The sequence below is a fragment of the Physeter macrocephalus genome, chromosome 5 (assembly GCF_002837175.3).
Source record: "Physeter macrocephalus isolate SW-GA chromosome 5, ASM283717v5, whole genome shotgun sequence".
Classification (NCBI taxonomy): domain Eukaryota; kingdom Metazoa; phylum Chordata; class Mammalia; order Artiodactyla; family Physeteridae; genus Physeter; species Physeter macrocephalus.
In genome coordinates this window covers 98,212,984-98,222,808 of record NC_041218.1, presented here as the reverse complement: position 1 = coordinate 98,222,808, position 9,825 = coordinate 98,212,984, and the positions used below count along the sequence as shown (strand labels likewise).

Here is a 9,825-nt window from a genome sequence, read left to right as displayed (position 1 = left end):
GGGTGGGGTGGGGGAGTCCTGTTTCCATTCCAGGCCTTCCCCCCCCCCCCCCCCCCCCCCCCCCCCCCCCGCCATTTCTCCAAATTGGTGATAAATGTTGCAGCTTTTCTTTGGCTGCCTTTCAAGTGGAGACAGGCACTACAGCATCACCTGGTCAGTGGCTCCAGGATAGGATGTCTCGTTTGGTAGGAGGTTGACGCATGTTCAGATTTATAATCTAGACAGCAAAGACCCTCCTGTGGGCAGGTTGCTAGTAGGAGAGGGATTAGTTTTAAAAGAGGGTCCGGACTTCATTGTGCCTCGGGTTTAGGCCTCGGGAAAATTACAGAAGGATCAGGGACAGCTGAATGGGGAAAAGCCATGACTGTTTGCTTTCAAGAAGGCATTTTCATTCCTGCATTTACCTATGAAACGTCAGGCTTCAGCAGGTCTATTTAGCAGAGCAGTTTTTCTTGGTTGCAGGGTTTTTGTTGTTGTTGTTGTTTTTCCCATATACCCAAGCTGCTGGGACTCAAACATCAGCTACAAATAGTTTTTCTTTTTTCTCTTTTTTTTCATAAGCATAAAAAGTCAAGGGGCATGCCAGCAAATCTTGCATGTAATGTTGCAGTGGTGAAAAGGGTAGAGGGAGAACAGTTTGGCCCTGTAAGAAAAGGAGCAGGGTCTAAAAGTCTCATTTCATTCACATCTAAAAACCAGTGGCATGTTTTCCTCAGAGAAAGATCTTTGAAGTGAAGCAGAACTGAAAAGTTTTCCTTGAGAGTTACGTTTTAAATAAATTATACTTTACTATTTAGGAAACGCCAGGTTTTATAAGGAGTGTCCTATAGGCTACGGCCCTAGTTATGTATGTTTTAAGATTCTATCAGGAATTTTTACTGATCACTTCTGTACCTCATGCTTTCTTGTATCAACTCAGGACTGAGTTTCCCAACTCGGCTGAATATTCTATGAAAAAATTGCCACCCCAGCTAGAAGCAGGCACTCTTTTCTGCTCCCTAACTCTTGGTGCAGAGTTTTGATGAGGCGTGAGAGTCTAGAATGTTAAAACTTTCTCCTTTAGGGCTTCCCTGGTGGCGCAGTGGTTAAGAATCCGCCTGCCAATGCAGGGGACGTGGGTTCGAGCTCTGGTCCGGGAAGATCCCACATGCCGTGGAGCAACTAAGTCCGTGCGCCACAACTACTGAGCCCATGTGCCACAGCTACTGAAGCCCACATGCCTAGAGCCCGTGCTCTGCGACAAGAGGAGCCACTGCAATGAGAAGCCCGCGCACTGCAATGAAGACCCAACACAGCCAAAAGTAAATAAATAAATAAATCTATTAAAAAACCCCCAACTTTCTCCTTTGTAACTGACAGGGACAAAGTTGGGTTTTTATCAGTAAAATAAGCTGATATAATTTATAGGGATATACAGGAAGCAGATGTCTGCCTTGGCAAGTTGCCATTTTTATAGCCTTGTTCCAAGCATAAACCACACTTTTAAATAATTAGTTACTAACTAATGAGATCCAAAAATAAGTTGTCAAAATAGAAGAAGGGGGTAGACTTTTGAGTGACCAAGGGTCTATTTTTTAAAAAATCCATTTTGAACAGGGGGTGGGGGGAGGAATTAGTGTTCTCCAAGACCATTAATTAGTGCGATTTCAATCAGCGCCTGGGGCTTTACCTCTTCTCACTGAGCCTCTCTCTGGTGATGAGTATTTGGAGGGTTTTTATTGCTTTGTTAAAATGAAGTCTTTTGCTTGGGGGAAAAACCAACAACTCCACAAAAACCAAGTTTGTCAAGGAGCTTTGGTGACTTGTCTCCTCACTTCTATTAATTAGTTCCCTCTCCTAAGGAAGAGACAAGAACCCCATCTCTTCATGGGTTTTTTTTCTTTCCCCCCTCTGGTCCATTAGCTTGTTTCTGTGTCCAGTAGTCGTAAACTCCATCCAGATTCGACCGGTAAAACTGTATTTGCGTTTCGAGGGAAACAATTATAGTAAGTGCCCCTTTTTCTCCAAAATGGTTGAGAATGGAGTGTTTTGATTAATTAAATATTCCTATTAAAGTTTTTAGTTTTGATATAATTTGCCAGTTTACAAAGAAACACTGGCTATAAAAGAAAAGATACGTAGCTAAATCTGTGGCAATTAAGATTGAAGACACTGCTGAATTGTCTGGATCACGGGATCATTGCTGGATCGCTTATTACTCAGCAAATATTCTTACAGGTATGAGGTGCTGGGTAGATAGCCCGGCCTTTGGAGTTTAGGGTCTGGAGGGGAAGACGGACATTCAACCAAGATTCCTGACCGATGCAGAGTTCATTATTGGGATGGCAGTTGGGATAGGCTCTTTTGGGCTGTTGGAATTCAGAACTTCATTCATTAGTTCATCCAATCTGCCAGGACTTCAGTGAGGACCACCTACAGTATTGGGTACAGAGCAGCAAACAAAAAATATGTGGAGCAGTTGTCGGCGAGCTTCATTGAGACTGACAGTCACCAGTGCTGGTTCAAATAAAGGTTCCAGGGGCCACCGCAAAGACATCAGGGGGTTGGACCTGCAACTCTGAATGTTTTGCAAGCACTGAAACAAGGCTGATTCAGGTGGCTCTGGTACCACGCCGAGAAACAGTGCCATGGAATGGGTTGAATTGTTCTTGTGGCATGCTTTAAAAATGATACTTAAGTCAATTTGGCGGGAACATGCAAAAAATTTAAAGAATCATTCTGAGGTTAGTAGAGCTAGAAGGGGTGGTTGAGAGTTTCTCCTTCAAGGGTTCTTTAACTGGTTTGGAGGGCCTGTGATCCCTTAGAAATCAAAGGGACAGTTTTCTGTGCGCTTAAGGGGATTCTGGGGGCAGAGGGTCCGTAAGTTTTAGCATATTCTTAAAGAGGACTGGACACCCCCCATTCCCACCCCCAAGGTGAGGTCCCACTGTGTGACACTGTCATGTGACAGGTGAGGAAACTGAGGCACTGGACAACTCCAGGGGGTGCCAATCAGGCCCTCCCCCCCCCGTGGACTTGTGTACGGTGGCAGCCTTGAGAAAAGAAGGTCTATATTCCTTCACTGTTGTGATCTATGGGGGCTCTTTGAGGGATGTTTCTGAATTCAGAGTGGATCTTATAATTGATATGTACATTTAACCTGGGGCGTCTTTTTGTCTTTTTTATTCTAGAAAAGCTGCTCTTAAATAACTTGTGTGTTTTACAATGAATGCCACTGGATAATCAAGGAAAAGAAATGGAAGTTACTGGAAGAGCTGGTGCTCCAGGGCCACGAGGCCTCTGGGCCTTCAGCTTTTCCAGTTACTTATCCCAGATTGCAGTTCCCTTGCAAGTTTGAGTTAAGGATGACTAAAAATCTTCCATCTGGTACTTTAACTCTTTTAGTCTGTGAAGCACTTGCTTGTTTTATTTCTCTAATCCTTGTTTTGATGGGACACGGTGGCCTCCGCTAAATGTAGGAAATAGGCAGGTGACTCCATGGAAGAAATGCCCACAATCTAGAGAGCTTGAGGGAAACATGGTAGAGAGGAGACTTGTCATCTTCTCTTGTATTCTTTGTAGGTGTAGATCATGACTGCCAAAAAAGAACATGAACCAAACAGAGTGAAAATTGATGAATGATGAGTTAGGGTGATTATCACATGAATGAAGCTGCTGAAAGACAGACTAACTGCCCTTGCTTTTAGCTGAGTTTTAATATTTCTTAAGTGGTTCCAGCCTTTGCTGTGGGTGATCTTTTGCCTTTTCCTGTGGGATCCAGAGTGTGTTGTTCTATCACCTTTGTTTGTTTTAAAAATGTAACTTAGATGAATGGACATGTTCTACTGTTTTAAGAATGCTTAAAGAGTATGGTTTTCCTGAAAGAATTAGGTTTAAGAGGCATGTTGCGATTCACATATCTTGGTGAGGAGAGCAAAATCATTGACCAGAATCCTCTGATTCAGAATTTTGAGTTGGGCTTGGATGGGAGAAATTGTCCGTTACTCTTTAAAGCATCTAATTCATAACTAAAAAACTTCCTTGGCTTGGAAAGTTGTCCTACTGTGCCTTCTTAGAAAAGTGGCCACCTTCTTATAAATGTCGGAGACATTTGTAGAATGCTTGGTTTGAAGGAGTAACGTGACGCTTGGATTTCTTGCCGTAAACACGGCTGAAAATGGACATATTTAGACCATTTAATAACAAATGCCCAGTAGGATTTTGGGAAAAGTCCCACATTATGGACAAGTCCTTTTCTCCTCCTTTTGTACGCGTAGACAGAGTTCGCCTGGCCTGCTACTAGAACTTTGAGGCCTTTTTGCAAGAAAGCCTGCGGGTAAGGGGCTTCCAGATTTTGAATTGGCTGATGCTCTAGGCACCTCCTCAGGTGACAGGTGAAGTGGCCTTCGGAGTGGGATTTCCTTTTTCCCCTTATTTGAAATTGATGGCGCTGCTGTTTTTTCAGGGGTCCCTGGTCGCCCAGAGCTGAAGTAATGAGAAGGCGTCATGGAGGCCCAGCCCCAGAGCTCCACGACCAGTGAGAAGAAGAAAGTGGAGAATGCCATAGTGAAATGCTCCACTCGACCAGACGTCAGCGAGAAAGCCGTGGCCTCCAGCACCACTTCCAATGGTGAGCGGCCACGGGGATTACCAGCAGTCACGCCTGCAGCCCTTTTCTGCGCTCTGCATTCCTTGCGAGTTGAGCATTTGCACCTGGACCCGTGTTTGTGCTCTGAGAGCTGAAGAGCGCAGATGGAGGTGGAGGTCGGGGTGCGGGCTCGGGATGGGCAGGCTTTAGCCATCTCTGTTTTGGCGCTGAAACTACACGTTTTCTTCCAGATTTGCTAATCCGAGATGTAAATGTGATAGGTTATTTATCATAGGAAGTTCCTGTTTTGGCATTTTGGAAATCATCTTGATGAGTCTGGCTGGGGTTCAGATTACTTTGCATTTCACATGGAAAGTCTCCACTCGTCGGGATAATCAGTTATCAGTTATTACAAAAGACACAAGAGTTGCCTTGTCCAAATTAGTGATAGGGTCCCCTCCAGACCCCAAACCCTAAGGAGTCCGCTGTAAAGGATTTTAAAAGTTGTTAACGGTTGAGCCCTCATCTCGTTTCTGAGTTGCAGGTTTTGCTGTTGGCGTGTAAAAATTTAACGTCCTTAATTTGCGTTTAGAGATACAGAAAGCCCACTGTTTTTTTTTTTTTAATTTTATTTATTTATTTATTTTTTTTGTGGTACGCGGGTCTCCCTCTGCTGCGGCCTCTCCCGTTGCGGAGCACAGGCTCCGGACGCGCAGGCCCAGCGGCCATGGCTCACGGGCCCAGCCGCTCCGCGGCACGTGGGATCCTCCCAGACCGGGGCGCGAACCCGGCTCCCCTGCATCGGCAGGCGGACGCGCAACCACTGCGCCACCAGGGAAGCCCAAGCCCACTGTTTTATATGCGGTATGTTTTAATATTTGAAGCAAAGTGTTGAGAGGCATTTCAATTCAAGCATGGAGCACTGAAAATAAATTCCAGAGCCCCCTCTGGTAAAAACAGACTGAATAAGTTAAGAGTAACCTTCACTTCCTTTCCCTGCCTTTCGGCTCTTGAAGGCCATCAGCGCCGTGGCTTTTTGTAGATTTCATAGCCACCCCTGGCCTCTGCGAATCGCTCTCTGCTTTGCCATGTGCTCTTAGGAAGAATGGGCTGGTCCCAGTCCTGGACACTGCCTACCTGGGTACAAGGATGTGCCTCTGCTGAGCCAACCTGCTCCCTCCCTCCCTGTGCATTTATATTTTATTTATTCCAAAAAGATTTGACTAGGTTGATTTCCAATTTTTTTTGATTTTATTTTATAAATGTATTTATTTATTTTTGGCTGTGTGGCGTCTTCGTTTCTGTGCGAGGGCTCTCTCGAGCTGCGGCGAGCGGGGGCCCCCTCTTCATCGCGGTGCGCGGGCCTCTCACCGTCGCGGCCTCTCTTGCTGCGGAGCACAGGCTCCAGACGCGCAGGCTCGGTAGTTGTGGCTCACGGGCCTAGTTGCTCCGCGGCATGTGGGATCTTCCCGGACCAGGCCTCGAACCCGTGTCCCCTGCATTGGCAAAGGCAGATTCTCAACCACTGCGCCACCAGGGAAGCCCCTCCGATTTTTTACATACAATGGGAGAGTGAGAATCTGCTTTGGAAGGTAACAGCCCAGAAGTGTAGGCTGTGAGGGCAGACATCCAGTAAAAAAGCCGCACCTCCCTGTCTGAACTGTGGCACTGCCTGGCCCTGCTCTCTGTGCCCATCCTGGTCCACAGTGTGTGCTGCTCACCTTTCTCCTTCCCCGATGTCACCAGTGCACACAGCTGGCTTGACTGGGCCAGGGGAGGGGCTGGCATTAAACCTTTCGGCTACTGAGTCCCATTTTGAATTGATCCTCCAGGGAGATCTATTTACGTCGGAGTTAAAATAATGAATTTACTTTACATGTATATGAAACTATATTTCTCTCTTGATTCGTGGTCTTTCAAGTCAGGACTAGAGCTTTTTTTTTTTTTTTTTTTTTTTTGCGGTACGCGGGCCTCTCACTGCTGTGGCCTCTCCCGTCGCGGAGCACAGGCTCCGGACGCGCAGGCTCGGCGGCCACGGCCCACGGGCCCAGCCGCTCCGCGGCACGCGGGATCCTCCCGGACCGGGGCGCGAACCCGCGTCCCCTGCATCGGCAGGCGGATTCTCAACCACTGCGCCACCAGGGAAGCCCTAGAGCTTATTTTTAATAGAGCCAGAATTTTTGCATTATTCCTCTGATGAGGTTAGAGAAGGCATATTTTCTCCTTAAAAAAGCATGCTGCGGCCCTGGTTTCTTTTCTCTGGAATTGGTAAAAATTAGACACGTCTCAAATTTATTTCAGAAATAGAATCAGTCTGTGCCATGTAGGTGATTTGGTAATTTTAATAGCAGATTTGTAGGAATCATCGCTTTCTGGATATCAGGCTTCATGAAACATCAACGTTGGGTGATTTTTATAGCAGTGTGTGTGAGTGTGTGTGAATGAGTGAGCGTGTGTGTAAGTGTGTGTGTGGGAACAGGCTACACCACGTGGAGCCTCCATAAACCACTGTCCTTTCTGTGAATTTCAGCAGAGTAGCAATAGCGATCTGTCCTTGGGAAGGTGCTGCCACTTTGGCGATTCCGGCCACTGGACACCTGCTGGGCAGGTGTTTGGTGCTGTTGCATTTGTCTGGAGCTACTCTGACCATGAGTTCTGCCCATTAACCTGCATAGGGTGACCAGGAACAGAACTAACCTAATCAGCCCAGCAGCCAGGAAGCCACCGGGGAACAGTATCCAGGGAAGAAACAGTCATGGTTTATAAAAGTTAGTCCTTGAGTCCGGAGTAACCACAGAACTGACTCTGAAACCGAATTCCATGGGCTTCCCACCCTGATCATCCTGGGTCCTTGAAGCACCTCCTGAATGGGTGTAAGACACATCCTATCTTGGGGCAAAACCTCAGTAGTCAGGTTTGCAGGGCTTCTGCGTGAATGATAGCTGTCCTAGAATCCTGTGAGCTCTGGCCATTTTTTTAGTGTTCTATTTCTTGTAAGAGATTGACTCCTTTTTGTTTTGGAATAACATAAAGAGCCAACCAAATAAAGGAAAATGGAAGTGGTGTTTTTGAAATATCCGTGGCAATCCTGCTGGAAGATTCCAGGAAGACCAGCAAACAAGTTTAAAGATGGGAAAGATTGAGACAAAGGAAAATAAACTTTTTTCTTTGTGATTGCTTTACATAAGCAATGCTAATAATTGTAATGATTTTTTTTTTTTTACAAAGTCCTCTGCAGGATTCATCTAACTAGTTCAGAGCCTCTTTATGGCCCCAGGATCATGCTTCGGAGGGTGTGGAATAGCCCAAATTCTTTGTTCTGCCAGCTTCTACCTGGTGGCACGCTGCCCTTGGCTCTCAGCTCTGGTCACACAGCTAGTCTGGGGGCTTTGGTCTGTGGTTTGGTTTGGGTTTAAGAGCTGGTGTGGGGGGCAGGCTTTCAAAGGTTGGTATACTGTCATTGCTATGGTCATCCATCCCTCTGTCTATTCTGTCTGTCTCCTGTTCTGTCTTTTCTCTGCAAACATTTCAGAAGTGCTTGGATACCTCCACTGAGGCTCTTCACAAAAAGGAAATGAAAATTACTTGGATCCTATAATAGGTAGTACCAATTGCTGCTGTTCCCAGGGGGTTCTTAGGCTTTCCTTACAAAGTTCTGCAATTCAGAGACTTGTAAATGAACAATGAAAAATGAGTTCGGCACCAAGATATATTCCGGATGTAACCTGTGTATTTCTTCTCCCGTCCTCGATTTCAAGATTAAAATAAAACAAACAAAAACGTTTTGCTATTGGCGCTGTGTTAGGTTGACTTAATTAACTTTTCCAGCCATTATGTGCTGCAATTTGTTCCTGATTGTGAGCCTTCCAGCCAAACCATGCACATTCCTCTGCATGTCCTTACAGATCTGTTTTCTTACGTTTCTCAGCGGAGTATCTACTCCTAGAATAACAGTCATACAGAGTTTTGTTTAAACGCACACATACACCCGAACCAAAGTGTAGGGTTCAAAAACCCTGAACAAGATTTTAAGGAAGGATATGCCTTTTAACATTGAAATTTAAAATAACACAAGTGAAAAACTGTTCTAAATCTTCTATGGATAGAACACAGCCAAACTGATTTTTGTAACATTTAAGAACCTATATCAACATATGAAGCATTCAGTATACTTACTCAGCAACCACAGTGTTTGCTTCATGTGTTATAGTTTGACTTTAAGCTCTAGTGTTATTTATTAAACATAAATGACAAAAGAGAAGACATTCAGTTTTCTGAATATTTGTTCAGTGCAACTGACATGTAAATGATCATTTTTGGCGTCCAAGATGGTGTCTTTCACATATAAAGTGTGCATTCATATATTAGGTGTCATTGTTTACTTAAAAAAATCTCAAATCTGTTAATATGCTAGTACCTTAAGTAAAATGCCTTAATGATCTGTTTTTTTCAGGTATGGATTCATTACTTGCCCAGCTCCATATTGTGTTTTGTAAATAATAGACATTTTTTAATCTAGGTGTTCCAATGTATTAAACATTCTCATTGTCCTATAAAATTTCCCTTAACGACTTTGCAAGTACTGACTTTTCAGTGTGAAGTGTTTTATTTCATTTTTGGCCTATGATTTTTTTTAAAGGAGTAATCTGATATTTCTTATTAACCTACCACTCTGCTCTAAAAAAGAAAGCAGCTAATAATAAGCATATGTAGGTCCTGGTTTGGGGATCTTTTATCAGATCTGATAGTTATTGGGAACATACCTTAAAGTGATAGAAAGCAGAAATTATCTTAATGGTGATGCAATATGAAACCAAAGTTGATAGATTAATAATGGAGAGGAAGTTCCCTGTTCACTTTGATTCTTTCAAAAGGAGGGCTTGGTTCTCCTCTGCTTAAAAAAAAATTCTTTGAGGTTTCTAAGGGGAAGGTGTTGTGGTTTGCAAATATGTAGGAGATACTTTTTTTTTTTTTTTTTTTAATTTTAGCTTTTGGTCACTTCCTGGCCTTGTGATTTTCTTTCAAACTGTCCAATAACTCCTGTGAGTGTTAATCAGGATATCTGTTGGTCTCCCGGCTGGGAATAAGATGGCTCAGAATTTTGTTAAGAGTTGGGAATTCATCGGCTGTTCACCGCCAAGGTCTCTTCTCTCTTTTTGTCCTTTTTTTTTTTTTTTTTTTTTTTGTGGTACGTGGGCCTCTCACTGTTGTGGCCTCTCCCGCCGCGGAGCACAGGCTCCGGGCGCGCGGGCCCCGCG

General features: G+C 44.5%; 1 protein-coding gene across 2 annotated transcripts in view; it reads left to right on the top strand.

Moving 5' to 3' along the window:
• The window catches only part of GLI3 (GLI family zinc finger 3), a 305,949-nt gene that overhangs the window by 9,460 nt on the left and 286,664 nt on the right, over positions 1–9,825 (top strand). For both annotated transcript variants that reach the window (XM_055085097.1, XM_028490211.2), the window contains exon 2: positions 4,445–4,609. In XM_055085097.1, the coding sequence (XP_054941072.1) occupies positions 4,486–4,609 (124 nt within the window). In that variant the 5' untranslated portion in view covers positions 4,445–4,485. The remainder of the gene's footprint in view (positions 1–4,444; positions 4,610–9,825) is intronic.